The sequence below is a fragment of the Rana temporaria genome, chromosome 5, assembly GCF_905171775.1.
Source record: "Rana temporaria chromosome 5, aRanTem1.1, whole genome shotgun sequence".
In the NCBI taxonomy this organism is placed as follows: Eukaryota; Metazoa; Chordata; class Amphibia; order Anura; family Ranidae; genus Rana; species Rana temporaria.
Window position 1 is genome coordinate 246,031,744 of NC_053493.1, and position 23,969 is coordinate 246,055,712.

At 43.2% G+C, this 23,969-nt stretch overlaps 1 protein-coding gene across 3 annotated transcripts in view; it reads left to right on the forward strand.

The window, feature by feature from the left end:
- RREB1 (ras responsive element binding protein 1) overlaps positions 1 to 23,969 on the forward strand; it is a 133,971-nt gene that overhangs the window by 70,866 nt on the left and 39,136 nt on the right. For all 3 annotated transcript variants that reach the window (XM_040353672.1, XM_040353674.1, XM_040353673.1), the window contains 4 exons: positions 6,959 to 7,079; positions 14,275 to 14,391; positions 16,118 to 16,308; positions 23,672 to 23,761. In XM_040353672.1, the coding sequence (XP_040209606.1) occupies positions 6,959 to 7,079; positions 14,275 to 14,391; positions 16,118 to 16,308; positions 23,672 to 23,761 (519 nt within the window). The remainder of the gene's footprint in view (positions 1 to 6,958; positions 7,080 to 14,274; positions 14,392 to 16,117; positions 16,309 to 23,671; positions 23,762 to 23,969) is intronic.

A 23,969-nucleotide genomic window follows, 5' to 3' on the forward strand; every position in this document is an offset into this window, starting at 1 on the left:
GTGGTGAGATATCAGGGGTCTTAATAGATCCCTGATATTTCCCCCTTGAGCCCTGGTTCACACTGGGTACGATTTGGAACGATTTGAGATGCGATTTGACATGTCAAATCGCATCTCAAATCGGCGGCAATTGTCGGCAATGCCACTGTCCTAATCAGTGCGACGCCGCATCTGCGATTTCAAAAAGTAGTTCCTGTACGATTACATTAAATTGCGGCCTGAAATCGCAGCCGCGATTTTGAATTCGCAGCAGTGTGAACCTAGGCTCAGACAGAGAAAGAGACAGAGGATAGAGATTACCAAGTCCCTTCTCTGCAGCCTCGGCTGCACTGAAAATGAATGGAGAGGAGACAAGAGCTCCTCTCCATTCATAAACTGAAACATCGTAATGACAGGAGATTACAATGTTTTAGTTATGTGAATGGACAGAGTCGGGGATCACTGACTCTGTTCATACAGAAGAGGAAGGAGGAGGACATGGAGAGGGACGGCAGAACGGAGGGGGACACAGAGGAAAATTGGAGGGGGACAGCAGCAGGATGCAGGGACAGTCAGCGGTGATCGGTGCTTGTAACACCAACACACGATCACCGCTCACTGTCCCCACTGTATAGATTTCTCTAAAGCAGCTGAAAGTCGCAGGGGGAGAAGCTTGAAACTCCCCCACGCACCGATCACCGCTGACTGTCCAGGTATCGGGTGAAGCATCGGGAGCTTTTGCCCAAGTACAATTACTTGGGCAAATGCTCTGTATCGGTGCCAATACCGATTTGAGCATCGGTATCGGGACAACCCTAATTACAGGCCTAAGCCCTGGTTCACAACGATGTGATTTCACATGTCAAATCGGCGGCAATTGCCGACAACCGATTCCGAAAAAATAGTTTCGTACTACTTTGGCCGATTTTCGGGGTGTGATTTCCGTTGACATCTGTGCAGAAAGTGCATCACTTTTGCAGGTGCCCAGCCGTACCAATAATTCTTACTGGCACCAGAACACACCTTGCTAATGCGTGCCTTTGCTGTGAAATTGGCTGATTTCTTGCGCCGTATGCCCGACTGCATTGTGTGCATGAGCCCTAGTCTGTTTATCATCTGAAGTTCTCATATGTTGTCCGGTTTATTGTTTTGATCTATTCCTGAAACTTTGCTAAAAGGAGGCCGCGGCAGCGGAGTCTGTTTCTTTAAATGCATACTCATTAGCGTGACTGTAATTATGTGGAACATTCTGTCAGATTATAGGCTAAAGAGATCTCTTTGTAAGTGAACGCAGCATTTGGATTGGCTGGTTAGCAGGGTGTTAATCTCCCCAGAGTGCACTGGTTTTCACACATTCCATCAGAGAACGGCACAGCTAAATAAAGGAAAGCCCTTATTTCAAGGAAGATATTTCTAAGAACACAGACCAGTGCACACATACAGTGTATATACTACAAGTGTCTTTTCTCCAGGAGCCCAAATCAAGGTGCATGGCTTGTGTGATGCAATTTTGTTGAATTCCTTTAGTAAAGTAAGTGAGCAGCGCTTGCTGTTTCACTTTTTATTACAGTCATTATCTTTTGGATAAAACTGTGTCCTGTAGCCTCATTTCATAAATAGCATGAAAGAACATTTGTATGGAAGAATACAGCTGCATCTGATCAATAGTGATGTATACAGCAAGGCTGTTAGAAGTATTGGACTCGTGGAGTAAGATCGCTGCTTATCTAATGTGAAGGGAAGGGTGGGGTCTGCTCACAAGGGTACAAAGAGAAAAAAAGCATCTGCACGGGGTGAGCTGCCCTTGCTTTGTACATGCGATTGCTTCATCCATGTATAATCATTAGCTCTTACTGCTGTGTATATAAGGCAAAGTACAATCAGATGGAGCTGGGTACCTGTTAACACTATTTACTGCAAGTATTCTCTGCATGGTCCAGATGGGTGGTACTTTTTATTCTTCCAAATTAGAAACAGGCCAGCAACATTACTTCGAAAAAAAGAACAATATGTTATGCATCCTTTTTTTTATTTTTTTTTATATATTTATATTTAGAATCTACACAGTTTACCGCTAATACTGGCTAGCAACAATATGCAAATGGATAGCTTGATGAATACTATTTAGAATATACACAGTTTACCACCAATACTGGCTAACAACAATATGTAAATGGCTAGCGTGATGAATACTTAAAGTGGAGGTTCACCCAAAAACTAAATTTTTAACATTAGATTGATGCTCATTTTATCAAGGGGAATCGGGTTTTTTTTTTTTAAATCGAAGCAGTACTTACCGTTTTAGAGATAGATCTTCTCCGCCGCTTCCGGGTATGGGCTGCGGGACTGGGCGTTCCTATTTGATTGACAAGCTTTCGACGGTCGCATACATCGCGTCACGATTTTCCGAAAGTAGCCGAATGTCGGTGCGTAGGCGCCGTATAGAGCCGCACCGACGTTCGGCTTCTTTCGGCTACTCGTGACGTGATGTATGCGACCGTTGGAAGACTGTCAATCAAATAGGAACGCCCAGTCCCGAAGACCATATCCGGAAGTGGCGGAGAAGATCTATCTCTAAAACGGTAAGTACTGCTTCGATTTTAAAAAAGAACACCCGATTCCCCTCGACAAAATGAGCATCAATCTAATGTTAAAAATTGTTTTTCGGATTAATTACCCACTTTAATGGTTTGTGTTTGACACTATATACACTATGGGGGTGATTTACTAAATCTGGTGCAGCTGTGCATAGTAGCCAATCGGCTTCTAACTTCAGCTTGTTCAATTAAGAGTTGACAATAAAACCTGGAAGCTGATTGGTCTGTATGCACAGCTGCACCAGATTCTGTTTTAGTTAATCTAACCCATGTATATAAAACCAGTATAGCCAAGATGAACAAGGAGGATGGTTACATAATTTAAAAAAAAATGTGCCGATTTTGCAGCAAGTCACAGCCCCCCTTTCTTCAGCTGAAGAAAGGGAAGCCCTTTGGTACTTTAGGGTACTCAGGCCAGGTTCACACTGGTACGACATACACTACAACTTTGGGAGCACATGTCGCATGATGTGTGTAAATCAATGATTTCCTGTGAGAGCTGTCTTAAAGTGTAAGTTCACCTTTACAGAAAATCTGTACGGTGAAGTACACTGGACCCCATCGGACCCGGTCCGGCTTTACCTGAAGCCAACAGTCTCCTGCACTGACACATCGTATAGCCGCTTTACCAGGCTGGGGTTTTGAAATCTCCAGTGCTGACAGGACAGGCTTGGTGGGTTCTGATAGGTCGGTGCCGCCCATGGGACGGTGTCGACCAATCAGAATACCTACTATCCATACCTTTACGAGGTACGTGTAGGAAAGAAAGCTGCGGGGGATTTCTGATGCGCGGCCGGGTAAAGTGGCTTTACGATGTGTTTGTGCGGGAGATCGTTGACTTCAGGTACAGCGGGAGGGGGTCCAGTGTAGGTTCACCTTACAGATTTTTCTGAAAAGGTGAACCTGCCCTTTTAACTGGTCCGACACAAGACGGTCCAACTTTGAAAAAGGTTCCTGCACTACTTTGGTCCAACTTGTGACATTTGACATGGTGATTACAGCAGCAGTAAAAGGAATGTGTCACACTGGGATTGTTTTGATTGGTCAAAGGACAAGTCAGAGCAAAAGCTTATCCTGTTCATTCAGGTCGGGTGGAAGTAGGACCGATGTTGTAGAGCAACATAGGATGAAAGTCGTACTACAACAGTCGTGCCATACCAGTATAAACCCGGCCTGAATGGTTTCTGTGATTCATGCACATGGGCACATTGGGGTCATACAATGTAAAATCCTGGCTTTTTTCTGCACTGTGTAAGCCCTGGTACTGCGTACAGCCTCCTATAGTAATGGATGGCTGTGCGTTGGTACTTGCATATACCTACGTATAGCGTACAAGCATATTTCTCCAAATCCAGACTTTCTTTACTTAGGTAAAATAAAAATGTTATCAAACCTAATTTCGCCAGCCACAAATTAGTTCCAAGTATATAGTCGGAGTAAGGAGTGGAACATTTTAGAGACTTCAGCATTTTAGGAGATGATGGTGCCAATGTTTCCAGTATGTTTCTAACACACACGCGCTACAGCTCTTCCAGGCATTCCTCTGCTCTGTAAGTTTTTGTAGGTCTCTAAGTAAGTCGCATATCGGAGATTGTGAAAACTTTGATAGTATTGTCCTTGTTGCAATGACTGCTCGGCAGCAAAAGGACCTATGAAGGAACTAGCTCTTCTTTTTTTTTTTTCTGATAACTCCATCGTCTGCCTTCCTCATTTCATTTCTGTGAACTTTGACTAGGAATGTGCTCTAGCATCCTCGGACTCTCACATGACAAACCAGAAGTACTGCATTGATTTCTCCATTGCGCAGTGTCACAATGCTTGAAATCACTTTTGCAAAGCTGACTGACAGAACATCTTGTATGTTTTGTATCTTGCTAAATAAAAGCGCATAGCTAGGCAAAACTTTAGCTGAACCTTTTTTTAACTACAGACTAAAATATCGAAGCCAGCGCACATCCCAGCTGGTCACGTGTTCGGCTTTCTCTAAAACCTTGCAAAAAAAATAATATACACACCTTTTATCTAAGAGGAGTCCACATGGGGTATTATTTTAATGGAGAATCTAAAGGACATTGGCCTCCCTTTGTTCAATCTGAAGATTTGGGTGATTGTTTGGCTATCTCTAGGGTACCAGCTACATCCTTGGGAGATAGCATTGTTTATGTAGAAGTTTGATCTGTTCTCAGCTGATACCTTTCGTCTATTATTTGCATCCAGTAGAGGACAAAGTCTCTGTTGGGATACTAAGAATGAAGTACCATGTAAATGATATATGACAGCCTCATGTAAATATTCTAATGCCCCGTACACACGTGCGGGATTTCTGACGGGAAAAGTTCCCGTCGGAAATCCCGAGGGGAAAGCCGAGAACCCGGTTTTTCCGGCCGTGTGTATGCTCCATCACAGTTTTTCCCATAGGAAAACTGCCAAAAACCGGCGTGCAAAAGTTTGCCAGTTTTACCGGCGGGAAAAAATAACTGGTTCTCTTTTTTTTTTTTTTTTTTTTTTTTTTTTTTGTCCGGCGGTTTTTGGGCAGTTTTCCCGTCGGGAAAAACTGCAAGGAGCATACACACGGTCAGGATTCCCGGCCAAAAACTCTCCTCAGTTTTCCAGTCTGGAAAACGGATCGTGTGTACGAGGCTTAAAACCCTTGAAGAAATACTCCCAAGTTTTAAAGTTCTGTAGATGGGGGAGAGGTAATTAGAACACAGCCAGTCATTAGACCTTTGTGGGGCCAACAACTAATTCTAGATGCTGTCTCACAAAGGTTAGGCCTACACGAGTGATTAAATCTCATTGCTACTGAGGAAAATGGCTACTGGTTGGCAGTCATCTCTTTAGCAGAATATTGATTTCAGTTTGCTGCCCTTTAGCTGACCACCACTATTAAACATCTTTTTAGCAAAGAGATTTCATCTCCAGAACGGGCCCTAGTCTTTGGGCCCATTCACTACACTGTCGCTCGGTAATGCACGCTACATGTTTTGGTGCTCTACGATGCCACCTGTGTTGCAGAATCACTAGAACTTGTAATAATGCTCTGCACTAGCAAAAATACAGCAGGCTCAATGTTTGGTCAGTTGTTGCGTTAGGCAGCCCGTTCACTTTTTTAGGCGGCTGTAACTCAACACCTTAACATGCATGCGTTTAAACACACTGCTTGTGTGGATTGAAATTCAGTTTACTCGCCACTAAGCCAAAATGTCAATCCATGTATGGGCTAGCTGGTTGTACACAAGCTGATCTATCGATTGACTTGTGTAGAACAAACCAGTCTGTTTTTTTCCTGAATGATCGGTGCTGCCGGCTATCACCGGCAACACTGATCATTGTATTCTGCTGGTGGGGAAGGCTCCTTGCTGGCAGAAGATAATGGCTCAATGGAAGTGATGGCATTCATTTCATTTACGATGGTTGAGTGAAAAAAAAGAATCATGTATGGCCTACCTCGGACCTAAAGATCTCTGGAATAGAAGAATCGAATCAAGAGTATAGAAGAGCAAATACTTGTTAGATTCCCTGTCACGTTTTCATTGCAGTTGATTTCCTTATTAAGGAGATTTTCCTTTTTGGGCCACCATGCCTGCACGTGAATGTATCAGGAATGGGATGAGCGATCCTATGCTATTCACATGCGGTTCCGTGCGGTGCAGCTATTCAAATTGAATGGGCTAAAATTGCACCACTATACACTAAAAGTAGTACATGCACTTCTTTTTCACCATGTAATCCGGATGCAGTGTGTTTTGACAAGTGCCGTGCGGGCAAACAATGCGTCTTGGGTGTTGTTAACTTTGTATTGACACCCACTGCAAATCGCAAATTGAGTGCTTTTTGCATGCGGTGTGAATCATGCAGTGCATTCTCGTGCGATTCATATGTGGGCATGGTATTCAAAATTCATGTCCTAGACACAGCTGCTACCAGAACAGGAAACACAAGACCTCCCCTACAATAAGACCATAAATTCAATGACAGGTGAAATACAGTAAGGGATACTCATTAAGATTATCTTTGTAAATATGTATCCAAGATGGTAAAAGGAAATTGTAGTAATGACGACAGCCGGCAGTGTGCTAATATAGCAACAGCATTCATTGTAGACTGATATGTGGTTTGTGTGATTTTCAGGTTTAATGAGAAGTGTCACATTGATCTTGGTACAATTTACTGACAAAAGTGTAACTCAAATGAAATTTTGTTGTATTGTTTTCTGTACAGTGGGGAAGGATTGGAAAACTTCTCAAACTGCGACTGGAGTTGCACTTTAGTTGATAAGCCAGGTGGATAGAACTGAACTATGCCATGCCTGGTTTAATGTTTTCTAGTTGTGTGCCACAACATATGGATTAAATGCGTATCTTGTGTCTTCTCTCCATCAGACTGCAGTGTATTGGTGCCCAGCTGGAGGAGGAATTGAAGGGATGCTGCCAGCTAGCTTTTCGACCGGGCCCTGCCAGTTCCAGCCTTTCCAGCAGCCAGGGAGCAGCCTGGTAGTTGAAGGTCAGTTGGCAAATACTTCCTGTGGAACTTCAGCCATGATGTCATCTTCTTCTTTTTACATGCTTTCCTCATTCACGAACATCACTATCCTGTGCATCATCCAATGGTTTCACACTCTCTCTAGTCTGTCACCTGAAAAGAATGTATCTGTCTCTATATATGAGATGAACCGGTCCAAGCAACTCTGCATGCTTAAAAAATGACACATACGCAGATGATGGTCTGTGAAGTGGGTGTTCCCTGTTTAAGAGACAGAATGACTATCTACAGTTCTGTATAATAGCTTTTCAGTTGCATTACTGAGACTGGCTTCATGTTTTACAGACTAATATCCTGTATAGTAATACATGCGATTTATGAAAACACTGGCAAGCATTTGATACATCTAGATATCACTTGCCTTGATTTACCAGTGTTCTGTGGTTTATTTAAATGGTAATTCAGCAGAACAGCTGTCTGCATATACTTGGCCAGATTCTCAAAGAGATACGACGGTGTATCTCCTGATACACCGTCGTATCTCAGAGTTAGGCCGGTCATATCTATGCGACTGATTCATAGAATCAGTTACGCATAGATATGCCTAAGATCCGACAGGTGTAACTGTGTTACACCGTCGGATCTTAACTGCAATTTAAAAATGGCCGCTGGGGGCGTTCTCGCTGATTTACGCAGAGAATATGTAAATCAGTGAGATACGCCAATTTACGAACGTACGCGGGCCCGACGGAGTGTTTTTTTACGACGTTTACGTAAGGGTTTTCCCGGCGCATAGTTACCCCTGCTTCTATGAGGCGCAGCCAATGTTAAGTATGGCTGTCGTTCCCGCGGCGAAATTAGAATTTTTTACGTCGTTTGCGAATACGGATGGACGTCATTTACGTAAGCGTCAAAACCAATGACGTTGTTGCGACGCCATTTGGAGCAATGCACGATGGGAAAATTTCCGGACGGCGCATGCGCTATTCGATCAGCGCGGGGACGCGCCTGATTTAAATAGTATACTCCCCCTAGCCGCGGAATTTGAATTCCGCCGGAGGAATTACGATCCGCCGCCGCGAGTTTGGAGGTAAGTGTTTTGTGAATTACCCACTTGCCTCTAAAACTTGCGGCGGCGGATCTTAAATCAGATAGATTGCGCGGATCTAAAGATCCGCTCATCTATCTGAATCTGGCCCACTGTATTTATTGGCATATAACACTCACTTTTTTACCCTGAAAATAGAGGGTAAACTGTGCCTGCGTGTTATACGCAGGGGGCTGTGGAAAGTTTTTTCCTGAAACTTCCCTCTTAAAGTTAGGGTGCGTGTTATACGCCTGTGCATGTTATATGCCGATACGGTATATAGCACAGTATTTCCAAGCAATGGACCAGATTTTGGCATCTTCCCCAATAGGGCATGCCTCACACTTCTTTACTATCTTGTATGCCACACTCTGTGGTAGTCCATTAAAAAGGTGGGAGATGGAATGAGCCAACCCTGAGCACTACATGGAAGCTCTAAGGTCCGCACACGAGAACCTGCAGTTTCCACCAATCTTCCAGCAATACCAAATCATGTTCCATGTTAAAGAATGTTCCAGACACCTCCAGGGATATCAACACTATTACAAACCTTTTGTATCATCAGCAAAAAGACATACCTTGCCCAACAAACCTTTAATTATATCAATTACAAACCGATAAAATAGAAAGGGACCACAACTGACTCATTTGCTCCTTATGCCGCGTACACACGATCGGTTTGTCTGATGAAAACGGACTGATGGACCGTTTTCATCAGACGTACCGATCGTGTGTGGGCCCCATCGTTTTTTTATCCATCAGTGAAAAAACTAGGAACTTGTTTTAAAATTATCTGATGGTTAAAAAAACGATAGAAAAAAAACGATCGTCTGTGGGCACGTCCATCGGTTAAAAATCAACTCATGCTCAGAATCAAGTTGACACATGCGTGGAAGCATTGAACTTCATTTTTCTCAGCACGTCGTTGTGTTTTACGTCACCGCGTTCTGACACGATCGTTTTTTTAACTGATGGTGTGTAGGCAAGACTGATGAAAGTCGGCTTCATCGGATATCTAATGAAAAAAATCCATCGGACCGTTTTCATCGGATGAACCGATCGTGTGTACAGGGCATTACTGTTTTTTTTCCATCAGTTCTTCTCTTATCACCACACTGGGACTGATTGTTTGTCTGATAGGCAGACCCTCCTACTTGGCAAACAGGAAGCTGGACTTGGGGGGGGGGGGGGGGGATAGGTGCGAGTTTCTTCCAAACAGCAGGAGGTAGCAGTGCGCAATGATTTGTAACATTCATGAAATGTTACTGATCTTTTCTCAACACAAGTGGAGGTACATGTAACAGGTTAACAAAACAGAACAAGTCACTTTGAGATAATACTACATGCTGGAAAATTATTGCACAACTTAAGGCTAGCCATACACATATAGATCTGATAGAATCCTCCATCCATGCTAAACCGTGTCTTCTGCCAGGTTTTTGTATTCTGACAGCCATCACCCATATGTGACAGAATACCCAAACAGTGTCTACATCTAATGCTGGATGCAGACACTATTTTTCTGACATTTTTCTATCAGGCTCCTTTGACAACTCCTATTTAAAAATCGGCTTTTGTCAAACAGGGGGGTGGCTGTGACAGCGCCATCTACAGCTCGAAAGTCAGCTGGTTCAGCAGGAATTGGCCGAAATTTGCACCATGTACAGTATGGCAAGCTTAACATTTTGTAGAGAATCTTTCAAAATGCTTACTCTACTTTCTTCTAACAGGAGGAACATTATATATGTCCCTGGCTGTGCTTTTCCAATATTAACTAAAAATTGTTGTGCTTTTACCTGTTATAGTTTTTCGTTAAAATCTAAAATCACCATGCCCTCACTGTAATGAAATCATCATTTAATGTGAATATTTGTGTAGTTTTGCATGGGTGTGTTGTGTATTTTGATATAAATATATATTATAGCAGGTCACATCAGAGACCATCTGTGTGTGTTAGTAAAGGATGTCATTTTGTAATTACTACTGCTTAATAGCAGTAATTCATAGTGAATTCTGCTCTTGCTGGTTACTGTGGTTCGCATAAGCTCTAAAAGTAAACCAGTGCTCAGTACAAATTTTACTTAATTAGCCCTCGGGGTAGCCACAAACGGCTCGGGCTTTGTAGATGCTCCTCCTCCTTTTGATGTTTTCCTGTTGCCCTTACCCACTGCTGTAGGGTCTTGACTTTGAAAGTCAGTATTTGCATAGAGTTATGCAAATACTGACTACCATTTGACAGTTGCCTAAAGCTAAGAATTCCCCCTACTGACCCCCATTTGACAGTAAGTGCTGAATTGTGGGAGGCAATTGGAAGAGGGATATGTCTTGTATCAGGAAGAACCAGGTTGTTTTCAGGGCTCCGGCTACAGGTCAGAAAAGTGAGGATGCACAATAGAGATAGGAAACTGGTACTTTTGGGTTCCTGGTACAAGTTACCTGTACTCGAGTCAGATTTACTTAAAGAATTGGCACTCTATTTAATAAAGGGCCCATGTTGATAGAATATATACCATATATACTCGAGTATAAGCCGAGTTTTTCAGCACATTTTTTTTCCGCTGAAAATGCCCCCCTCGGCTTATACTCGAGTCACTTTTTTTGTGCCTGATCTCCTGGATTTTGGGGACCCCGGTACCAGCCGGCCATATGTCCCCTGGACCCCAAACTTGGCACATATGTAGCTTGACTCTTCCTCTACAAGTGTGCAAAGATTATTGTCCGGGGGTCCTACGGCCGGGGAGCACTGTTTTTTTTTTTCCAAAGCTGGGCACCCCTTCCATAGACTCCCATGTTAAACAGTAATTTCTCTGGTGACTTTGGGGTCCCGGTACTGGCCGGCCGTAGGTCCCCTGAACCCAGAACTTGGCACACTTGTAGCCCCATTTCTCCTCTACAAGTATGCGCAGTTTGTTGTGCTGGGGGACCTATGGCTGGGGAGCACCGATTTTTTTTTTTTTTTTCTTCCAAAGCCCGGGCACCCCATCCATAGACTTCCATGTTAAACGTCAGTCTAGTCATGGGCACAGTAAAGCATGCACATGGGCACAGTGAGGCATGGACACAGTGAGGCATGGACACAGTTTGGCATGCACATGGGCACAGTGAGGCATGCAGATGGACACCCTAGGCTTATACTCGAGTCAATACGTTTTCCCATTTATTTATTTTTTGTGGTAAAATTGGGTGCCTCGGCTTATATTTTTGGTCGGCTTATACTCGAGTATATACAGTATATTTTATTGTAAGCTTAAAACATTCTTTGTCCTGAGAAAAGAAGTCCGTACCTGTCACATAAAGTGTTAACCTTTCACTAAACAGTTATACTGTAAAGTAGAAAGACACCTTTGTCAACTGTTTCAAAAGAAAAAAAAAACAACTCTGTAAAGGCTAACAAAGACTTGGTGTCATCGCTGCTGGGTTAATTGGCACCCTTGTCCATGGAAAACCAGGATGTTTGATCGTTGCACTGCTTCACTGACTTGCTTGACTTATATGTGATAATTTGCCCAGAATATTAACCCGTTGCTATCAGGGGTAGTCGGTAACATTGGCAGCAATGGGTTTACTCTGGCTTCCAGTCACATTCCTTATGCTGCACATCCTGGTTTCCCTCCTTCCTGTACGTTCTGAGCCATGTATGCTTCTTCCCATCTGTTCCAGAGGGAGAGCTCATGAGTAGCACACTTCACATCAGTGGGAGATGGCTGGGGCTCCATAGGCCTAATGTATTGTGCTGCATGTATGCGTGTGCTTTGGTTTCATCGTCTACATGACTCAGAGCTGTGACTGCAGTTAGTCAGCCGCTACTTCCCTTCTCCCTCCTCCCAACTATCGTGGCCCTCCCTGCATCCTCTTGTTTCCTGATGTTATGTTTTTAAAGCAGTGGCAAAACACTGATGAACGTTGAGTTGCTGTTTCCCTGTACTTAACTTTGCAGAACTTCGCACACTTTATACATTCAATTTTTTTTCCCCACAAGCTGAAATATCACATGTTGGACGTAATCTAGATCATGTGGGTTCTTTTTTGTCAGAATAGTTTCTAATTTCATCTGCCTGTGTAAGTATTGTGACCTGAGGATCGAATATAAAAAAAAGATTGTACCCTCATGAGTGATCAAGCCTGTTTGAATAGATGGTAAGAATATATATAGCATGCAAACTATAGAGGATTTTCCAGTAGCAAGAGGTGGGTTAAAAACATCTCTAGAGACAAATTTCCAAACCTTGGGATTGGCCCTTGAAATGAGCAGCTGTTGGCAACATTCATGACTTGGGACCATAACACCTGCATTTTCCTCCACCAAAGTACCATGCATTGCATTGAAGAATAAAAACTTCTCTGTACTAATTTTCCTGCTGGTAGATGTGAGCATGTCCAGAAGGAGTGCAACACCACTCAGGCCTCGTACACACGACCGAGAAACTCGACGGGCGAAACGCATCGTTTTACTCGTCGAGTTCCTTGTTAGGCTGTCGTGGATCTCGGCGAGCCAAATTTCTCCATTGCCATCGAGGAAAAGGAAGACATGCTTTCTTTTTGGCTCAACGAAATCCTCGACAGTTTCCTCGTAGAAAAGTGTACACACGACCAGTTTCCTCGGGAAAGAAAAAAAAAAACAGCAAGTTTCTTGCTGGTTTTTGCCGAGAAACTCGGTCGTGTGTACGAGGCCTCAGACTGTGGATAAAGCTTTCCTCAATGCTGGCCCCGGCTCACCACCATCGATGATAATTGAAGAAAAACTTTGGTCGTACACAATTGGAGGAAAAACTTCTGTAGAATAGTATTATTGTCAAGGTGCCAAAAGATGTAGACAGGACGTTACAGGAACATTGGTAGACCGGTTTCACATGTATAACTTGTGCTTGTTCACAACAACAAAAGTGAGCATTTTCTGAAAATATGGGTTGTGAACAGAGATCACAATGAAAGACTAGCTGGTGGCTTGTGTTATTTTAAATAATGGTGCTTGTCTTCACCACATGCCTGCTGCCAGAGATGATTCCCATAATGACCCCCTTATCTTGCTGTCAGTCAGACTTCATTTGGCATTTGTCTCGTCATTGGGCAGCTTTGGACAGTGAAGGGTGGTGTACTGCTGACCACACTAGATCAGCATCCAAGGCACCTATCAAAGTTGGACGAATGACTTGATCCCTTGAAAACTGGAGAAACAAAAGTTGTTCTTCCAATCAGACTTCTTTAATTGCAAATCGAAGATCAGGTTACCATATATACTCAAGTATAAGCCGAGTTTTTCAGCACATTTTTTGGTGCTGAAAATGCCCCCCTCGGCTTGTACTCGAGTCACCTTTTTTTGCGCCTGAACTCAGACTTTGGGTACCCGGTACCGACCGGCTAGAAGTCCCCTGGACCCCAAACTTCGCACACGTTTGTTGTCCGGGGGACCTACGGCCGGGGAGCACTGATTTTTCAAAGTCGGGCACCCCTTCCATAGACTCCAATGTTAAACGGTCATTTCTCTGGTAACTTTGGGGACAAAGAATTGGCCGGCCATAGGTCCCCTGGACCTGAAACTTGGCACACATGTAGCCCCAGTTCTCCTCTACAAGTTTTCTGTCGGGGGGGGCCTACGGCGGGGGAGCACCAATTTTTCAAAGCCGGGGCACCCCTTCTATATACTCCCATGTTAAACGTAAGTCTAGGCATGGGCACAGTGAGGCATGCACATGGACACAGTAAAGGCATGCAGATGGACACCCTAGGCTTATACTCGAGTCTGTAAGTTTTCCCATTTTTTTTGGTGGTAAAATTAGGTGCCTCGGCTTATACTCGAGTATATACGGTATTTTGGATCTGATCATTGTTGGGCTACAATCACATACTATAAAAGTGTATCTTGACATAGATACTGCGTCTCTGGTGCAATTTCCAGCAAAGTATATCTTTCATAGCGATGATTCGTGCAAAGCATGTCTACCGATCGCATAGCATGACACTGAATGTAGGCTAAATCATACCTTGGCTTGACAGTACAGACCTGTGTTGCCTGGTAATATGGTCAAATTCTTTTGTCACTGCGCAATGGTATGTTTATGTAAATCATTCAAATAATGTCTGTTTTCAAGTTGCCTGCTACCGCACTGACATGCATGTTTTCATTTTCAGTGTTGGAGAGAGCTGCTGCTGACTCAAGATACAGTGTCTCTGCCACCATCATGACAGATAGCAGTGTTAGACAAGACATTCAAACCATGACTGAACTCACAGCTAATGAGAAAGGAGGTAACGTATTCCTGTGAAATAAGTGAGCATGTTCCTTTGGCCTCTACATATCTGCCCAATTCAGTTTTGTGCATACACTTTTGCTTTCCACTTTTCAAGTTTCAAGTTTTTTTTATTATTCTTGTTAAATGTGGCCTGTATTAAAAGCAAAAAATATCTCCAAACTTCAGTTATAGGTCCCATACCCTAATTTACTCCACTAATAGGTGACTATAAGGAAATACAGGTATTTGCACCCACTTCCGGGCATAGACGCCTGTGGGAGTCTACGCCACTACCCCCCCCTCTGTCTCCTGGGAAACGCACTGTTGTCCATTTTTTAAAAGTCAGCAGCTGCTGGCTTTAAAAAAAAAAAAAAAAAATCGGCTGGACCTCCGCTTTAAAGACTAAGGCCCGGATTCACATACATATACATATTTATGCCGGTGTAGCGTATCGAATATACGCTACGCCGACACAGCGCAGAGAGGCAAGCACCGAATTCACAAAGCACTTGCCTCCAAATCTACACTGGGTTTCTTAGTCGTAACTCGTCGTAAGTGGAAGTGGGCGTGAGCCATGCAAATGAGGCGTGACCCAATGTAAATGATGGATTGAGCATCATAAATATACGAATAACGTATGGCCTATGCACTGTCCTGTGGACGCATCCCAGTGTGCATGCGCAGAATCACGTCGGAACTACTCCCTAAGATACGACGGATCACTGCCTACGACCTGAACGTAACCTACGCCCAGCCCTATTCACGTACTACATAAACGACGTAAAATACGATGGCTCTGTTCCCTGGTCCATACCTTTGCATGAGTTGCGCCTCCTATATGGGGAATAACTTTACGCCGGACTTACGCAAACCACGTATATAATGCGCCAGGCGCAACTACGTTCGTGAATCACCGTATCCCCCTCATTTGCATATGTGCATAGAAAATCTATGGGAGCGGAAAATGCGCCCACGATATGACGGCGTAGGCAAGTTACGTCGGAAGCATATTTTTAGGCGTATCTCAGATTGTGGGCACGGCGCACAGATACGACGGCACATAGTTAGACTTACGCGGCATATCTCGAGATACGTTGGCGTAAGTGCTTTGTGAATCCGGGCCTAAGCCTTTTTCTGACACTTGTTGCTTACAAGTTAAAAATCTGTATTTTACTTAGAACCCTCAAACTACATACATGTTATGGGGGGAAAAAAATTACCAGAAATATCTTTTGGCTATTGGATCATACCCACACTTTCAACATCCCTCTGAAATACATAGGTATCCTATGTATTTCAGAGGGATGTTCGAAGTGTGGGTATGATCCAATAGCCAAAAGATATTTCTGGTAATTTTTTTCCCCCCATAACATGTATGCTAAGATTGCCCACACATGCCTGTTTATGGCTAGACAGAAGGGAGGTGAATAGTCAGAGGACATCTCTGCAACTGGCTTCTATTGCAAAATAGTTTTAAAAACATTTGATCTATTCATCCCCAGAGATCAGTAAGTGGGATGGATTAGGTCTGCTGCCACTCATATCTGGCCAAAAACAGCTTGGGTCTAGGAGCACATTTGATGTCTGTTGTACTAGTTTGAACACTTAATAAGTGTGGCTGTGTAATGCAGGTAATTGGTATTGAAAATGAGGGACAAATAAGATGTTCGATTTGTTTTGTTTTTCTTAAGCATTGTAGCAACAGGATGAGTTTAATATCTGAGTGCTGGTCTGTTTTATAGCCTCTGTAAAAGATCCCGTGAAACCAAGCGGCCTTCTCAATGGATCAGAGGTAAACGACCTGTCATCTGTAAACGCCATGATGTCAGCAGTGATGAGCACAGCACATGTTGTGGAAAATGGGGCAAATCTTCAGAACACTAAATCGCTGGGAAAATGCCCACCTCCAAACCGAATTGGCAGAAGAAATCAGGTAGGGAAGGTTTGCCAAGTCAATAAACCAAATCTTGTCAAATGTACAAAAGGTTAAACTGTCTGTAGCATCAGGCTACAATATTGTGATGTAGTCTCTATAGTCATAAAATGGTGTTGTACCTATAAGGTCTTATTCACACCGCTGTATTGAATTGCTGCCAGCAAGATCCTGTGTAAAAAGTTGTCCATACGCACTACACATGTTATGTTTGTGTTTTAGGGACGATGGGTAAACCTTAAGCCTGGGTTTACGCTATTGCAAACACAGACATCACATGCTGGTCACATGCGATGTCTGTGCAATGCAAATTCAGCCATACTCACATTGGATTTGCATAAAAAAGGTGCACGACCCCCCCCACACACACACACACACACACACACACACACACACACACACACACACACACACTGGAATCGAGTCGGATGTTCACACATATGCGATCCACTGCCTGCCTAAATTCACAGTTCGCACTGCGATCTGCGAACCGATCTGGGGGTGTCATTAACTTTGTATTGACACCCACAGCAGTTCACAGAAGGCAGTGTGAACTGCCTTTGAGGGAGATGGTTCCCGCATCGCAATAGTGTGAGCCTAGGCTTAGTGTGTAATCAAATAATTGTCAGCCCTGCTGCTGTTGATTTTAGATGTCAGCCCTGAGCAGTAGCCTATAGCAGTGGTCTTCAACCCTGTCCTCAGGGCCCACTAACAGGTCAGGTTTTATGTATTACCTTGGGGAGATGCAGACAAGCAGCAAATTATATCACTTGTGATGTATTTCAGTTGTCTTGCAAACCTGGCCGGTTAGTGGGCCCTGAGGACAGGGTTGATGATCACTGGCCTATTTAGGGTCCATGCATTGATATAAACATTAGTTGCAGCGTAAAATATAGTTTAGATATGGCCTTGGACGTAGCTTTGTTTTATCATTATTATTTTTTTCACGTTGCTGAACACATTGCGCTGCCAGGCGCAGTTGGGTGAATGGGCCTGTAGCCTTCTATACAGCTGCATACAGATGTGTAAAAAACTATACTCTACATGCAGTGTTTTTGATGGCAGTATGATGAGTCTAAAATGAATTTCTTTTGTTTAATGCTTAGACTGGACAGCGAGAGCAGTGATTTTTCTAAGTTGTTAACATGTGTGAGATGGCCTCAGGCTTACACCATTCCACAAGCCACGCCCTCTGACATGTTTCGCCCCATCCACCTTATTGACTAAGCCCCAGTGGGTGGGACGAAACCTGTCAGATGGCATGGCTTGTGGAGTGGTGCAAGGCTGAGGCCTGCTTATACATGTTACTAACCTAGACTGCCCTGGGAGAGGGGCAATTTTTTGAAGCATACTACACACTACTGGATGGTCGTGATATTTCATGCGGGCACCAATTCCTGAGCACTAAGGAGACAATATATATCATCCTTTTTTTTTTTTTTTCTTGGAGCGGCACTACAAGTATAAGCAGGACTTTAGTTTAATAATTTGGATAGAGCGATTTGACTAGTTGGTATCAGTGTTATGATATATAGTAGCAGTAAATCTGATCAGCTATAGGAATTTGTTTGGCTCCATGCACTGAAAGAATATCATAATCGTTGAAGTAATACATTTTGCAAGTCAGCTGATGATACAAAACAGAGCGCAATTATCAGATGCATTAATAATAGAAGAATGGGTCATTCATGGGCATCTGTCAAAAACTTAGATGGAACCTAAATCTTGTTCCTTGTGTTAAAAAAAAAAAAAGGAAAGCTCCGAGCAGCTCAGTTTGTTTGACTGTGTTTGTTTTTTTTTTCTTCCCCTAAACCCTACATGCTCTGTTAATCCATTGCATCTCTGTAATGGCATAAAAGCACATTTTTTTTTCCTTCTTCTCTGCCATTTTCTCACAGCAGAAACTTCTGTAGTAACACTAGCATCTCCCATCCTATTTTTCCTGTGCTGGTATTAGAGAAAGTTTGGTCCTCTGTTAATGATAAACTCCTGTGTAAACAGCCATCTGCTGCAATGGCCTAGATTATGTGCAGTTCTTCACTTCAAGGTGAGCCAGTAATTGCTCTGTCTTTAGCTAATATGCTGATGTAAAGGAAAATCCACGGCAATACGTACATAAATCTGGCCAGGAAATATGTGCAGAAAACTAAAATGATTATTTATCCTGCTGAAGATAGATATATCCAAATTGTATCCATAAATTCCTTCCAAAGCTAAAATAATTTTGTTCATAAAAGTTTTGTAAACTTTTATCTGTTATGACTCTTATTGCATAGGACGTCACATGCCAGAGCAATATTTGAGTAGAATTTTTTTTTTTTTTGTAAACTATAAAAACACTGGATGGATTTACCCCTGGGCCCTATGGGCAGGGGCAACACCCTTAAAGTGGTTGTAAACACAGATTTTTTTTTTTTTTTATATATATATAAAAACCTGCAAGACAAAGGCATACTAGCGCATTATGAATTACTTACCTTAGATCAAAGCCGTCTTATCTCCCCCTCCGACCGCAGACATCTCTCCGGAAGGTTACTTCCGGCTATCGCGGCTCCTGGGCTGTGAGCAGCGATGACGTCACTGCGTACGGGAGCCGTCAAAGCCGGCATTATCGATTCATAAAACCGGCATTTTCAGTGCACCTGCGCTGATGTAGACATCGGTTTATTCTTTTTGGCAAATCTCTCCTAAACCGTGCAGGTTTAGGAGATATTGCAAACACCTACAGGTAAGCCTTAATCTAGGCCTACCTGTAGGTGTAACTTCCAACCACTTTAAAATGATTTATCTACCTAAGCTACTATACATTCTGTCCAACCCCCCTGCAAAATTCCCATATGCATTTTCAAGCATATTGCCACGAACTTCACGGCATTCCTATGTAATGGCGGCCCCCTAGGGTGGCACTTGAAACACTAAGGTTCCCAACCCATCTACCGTGTTTGGCGTTTCCTAACTATTACCTATACCAGGGATATGCAATTAGCAGACCTCCAGCTGTTGCAGAACTACAAGTTCCCTGAGGCATAGCAAGACCCTGGCAGCCACAAGCATGACACCCAGAGGCAGAGGCATGATGGGACTTGTAGTTTTGCAACAGCTGGAGGTCCGCTAATTGCTTATCGCTGACCTATACTATCTGGCATCCCTACTGGTCCATATGCATGACTGACTACACCCGGTTGCAGCGAATGCTTGCGCAAATACAGAGGGAGCTATTGCCTCCTCCTTCGAAACCCTCCACAATATTATATATAGGGGTTGTGTACGGGCACGTCAATGTTCTGTACCTTTCTATCCCTATTTCTATCGCTTGTCGCAAAAATTTCCAAAGATTTGTGGTCGACTTCCCCCAACAACTCCTTGTGGTTCAATCCTAACATTTAGGAACTATACTCGCTGCCTTAGCCATAGCGCTGGTATTCGTTAATTTCAATCATTTTTATTCAAGTTTTTGCACAGTACAGAGTAAAGACCATGGCATTGACTCTTCACAGTATAATGTTGTCATAGCTAGAGTAGCATACAGATTAAATACGGACAACAAGCCTTCTATGCACAGCGCTGGTATTCTAAAGAGGTTAAATATCTACTGTATGTCACTTATACAATACAAATGGTTTCAAGTCCTTTTTTTTTCAAATGCGCATTGACTTTGACCTACCGCGTACTTGCCTATTTTACTATTCCCAGCTTCGACATGCTGTTCGCACCCAGTTTGGCTCTCTAGATCAGTGTTTCTCAACTCCAGTCCTCGGGGCGCACCAACAGGTCATGTTTTCAGGATTTCCCTCAGATCAAACTGCTGTGGTAATTACTAAGGCAGTGAAACTGATAAAATCACCTGTGCACAATAATGGAAAGCCTGAAAACAAGACCTGTTGGTGCGCCCCGAGGACTGGAGTTGAGAAACACTGCTCTAGATGATCCTATCAGAGTGCCTCCACTGGAGAAAATGTTGAGACAACAAGACCCCACTAATCTCCATGTATTATGCTGCACCTCACTACTGACTGTAACCCTAGATTCCGGGTTGCACAGGCAAAGTGGATTTCCCTGGACATTCCTTTCACGGAGGCTGACTGGTCTGAATTTAGCAACACATATAAGTAGTCAGTTATATCTTCTAGGGACCACATTCTACACATTAAGATCTTTCACCATTCCCACCTCACCCCTGCCAGGCTGTCCCCCCACCGCTGAAAGTTTTAGAGGATGTGGCCAAACTGCTGACTTCTTACACTTTTTCTGGACATGTCCGATGGTTTAGGACAGGGGTATGCAATTAGCGGACCTCCAGCTGTTGCAAAACTACAAGTCCCATCATGCCTCTGTCTCTGGGTGTCATGCTTGTGGTTGTCAGAGTCTTGCTATGCCTCATGGGACTTGTAGTTCTCCAACAGCTGGAGGTCCGCTAATTGCATATCTCTGGTTTAGGACTTCTGGATGGATATAGACTCCTTTTTATTTCTTCTGCACTAGGTCTTTCAAACATCATACACCCCAAAAACTGCCTCCAGGGCATCTTTGGTGATCTACCTGTGCCCTCTCATGCTAAGAGACCACTCTGCATCTTGTACTTTTATGTCTATTTTATTATTATTTATTATTATTTATTCTTTTCTATAAGTCTATTTTATTATCATGGAAGGGATCACAGTCCTCATTGAGACCCCTCTGGTTGAAATTGATGACTCTCTACCGTTTATATAAACTCACATTTGACACTCAGAAAATAACTAAAACATTTTGGGCAGATGGATAGCTTGCCCTCTGACCCTTACCCCATTGTAATTATGTTTTGATGTACTATTCATTGGTCATGCCAAATACCCTACTGATTTTGATTACCATTTCATTAATTAAAAATTGTGTTACTTTTTCTTGTAACTATCTAATAACTAAAAGAGACGTCTGAAATGATATTTGTTATTGTTTACTGTTTATTGTCTATTTGAGTGCTTTCACTGTCTATGCACTGCGTTGGACAATCAAAGCTTTTTTTTAAAAAATAAAGAAAAAGATAAAAACACATAAATTGCTGTTTCACAGGAATGCTTCCACTGGGAGGCAGTGTTTCACAGCAGGCTGGGGGATGGCTGGGATTGAGAAAAGTCTATGTGCAGGTTTAAGATATGACTTTGTGTGAAACATCCTACTGACTTTCTGGCCAATTAGACAGCAAGTTTTGGCAGCCAAACTTTTATTTTGGTATTATCAATACTTGCTTTTAGCCTGCGTGTAAAGGTTCTCAAAGGAAATATGGAGGATGCCATTGCTGACCACTGCAAATGAAAGTGCTGTTTGCCTGGCTGCCATGCTGACCAAATGTCTTCAATACTTTTGAGCGACAATCAGGCAAATAGCATTTTCAAAAGAATTGGCAATGACAGCCTCCACATTTTTTTCATTTACAAAATGTTTTATTAACATTTAGTGAGAATACAAAGATACAGCATGTATCAAGAAAATAACATGGAAATGTACAAATAGTATTTTTATTTATTTTTTCATTGCAGATGTCTTAGAAAAGCAGTTTAAATATATTTTAAATTTTTTAGATACCATGGGCACCTATTAACATGCCTTTTGCGCTAAGATGCAACCATTATGTGCTTTTCACACGTTTTCGAAGTGTTTGTGTCATGTGAAAGAATGTTTGCCAGGCGTAGTTTTCTATTGTATGGAATTCTTGTACTATCATCCGTGGACCAATCGGGTCTGCCTGTCTGTCTTTCAGGCGGACCCAATCGGACCCCGCATTGGGAGATGGATGTAAACGGTCATGTGTCTGTTTACACCAGCCTGCAGCCAATCTGATCCAGGCTGCCAAAAACAGACAGATGGGGATCCACCCCCTATCCATCTAGCACAGGGTGTTCGAATTAAAATTCACGTGGGTCTGACCAGTAAGATTTTCTTCCTCTCCTTCTATATCACATTCCCTTGCATCAGTGTCCTCAGTCGTCGTCCCCCCCCTTTCACATCAGTTTCACCTTCAGAGTATTGAACCCACCTCACATCACATCATCACATACCCACTTTATTCACAGCAGTCCTTAACCCCCCCCCCCCATTCAAATCACCACCCCTGCCCCACAATACTGTCCTCTGCCCCGTCACATCACCTCCAGCAGAACTGTGCCCACAGCACCCCCCCTTTACATCTCCCCAAACAGCACTTCCCTCTTCTCACATCACAACCCCCCTCCCCCAGTAGTAAGCCCTCTTCACATTAATCCCCCCTCCTACAGTACAGCACTGCTCCCCTCCACAGCATTGTCCCTCTTTACCCCCCCCCCCCCCCCCCACACACACACAGCACTGTCCGGTATCCAATCACCTGCTGGATTAACTCAAAAACGTAACCCCAGTAGCTCCCGCGCTCTGTTCAATGCTGTGCTGTACCTCCCACACCTGATCCAGAAATGTTATGACCTCTCCCACACTCTGTTCAATGATGTGCTGTTATTCCACTCTCACTCAAAAAATGTTCTGGCCCCCGCTGTCCACTCTGCTGTTATAGTAATGGTGGAGGAGGCTGGAGGGAAAGAAGCGGCTCCTAAATAGTGTGACCAGGTCCGGATGAAACAGTCTCTCAGTCCACAGTTCGCCATTTAGTGATGCCTGGTCTACCGAATCGGATGAAAACGGACAGGCCCGTTTCCATCCAACCGCCCCATATACAACCGTGGGTTGTGTCCGTTTCGCATAGCGGAGTGGACACAGACCTATCATCCGCCTGCTCAGCGCAGGATCATCAGACCGTTCCCCCGCTAAACAGATGGATCCGCTTGACGGAGGCCACCCTGTGCACAAGGGGCCTAACGCTTTCTAAACACATCTCATATGTGCTAAAAACGTCATAGGCATGTTTGTGAGGCATTTGTGGCCTGTTAACATCGACATAAACAAAAGTGTTTGGGCAGCAGTAAAGCTAGCCGTACGCTACATACTAGATACATTTTGGCATGAAGCAACATGACTATGTGAACTACAGTGTCAGCTGCAATGGACATAATTGATACAGAGCGTTGACAGGCGTTTGTGAGGTTTTAAAATGCGGATGAAATGCCTGTATTGCAAGTAGCAGTAGATATTAGAGGAATACAATTTGGCTGATGTCCTGGTAAGACGTCAGCCCGTCTGTGGTCATCCTTACTGATAATAAACTAAAAGAACTTTTTTTGTTGGCAAACAATTTTCACCACAACATAAATTACCACCTACAATGTTATTAGCAGAAATTCTGTTTTGAAATCTGTTCTTGTTCAGCAGGTTTGCAATCTACTAATTTGTTGTAGGTTTATGCTATCAACGTGTTTTCTAATTAGTGTCTTTTCTTTTTCTTTTTTTTTATCAGGAATCTAAGGAGGAGAAGTCTTCCTTCATATGCCCACTGTGTGAAAAAAACTGTAATTCCCAACACCAACTTACTATGCACATTCGTCAGGTAACAAATGACTTTAGCTCATGGAAATAAAATGTGTGTTTTTGTAGAACTATTGTAAAAGAAAATGAATGAAACCTTTGCATTGCATCCAATACATTTTTTCACGTTTATAATATACTTGCATGCTAAGTAATAAGCAAGTGAAATGCTGGAAATTAATTATTCCTTTTCATAGGGATCGCAGTTCTACCCATGAAAATGCGGTCAT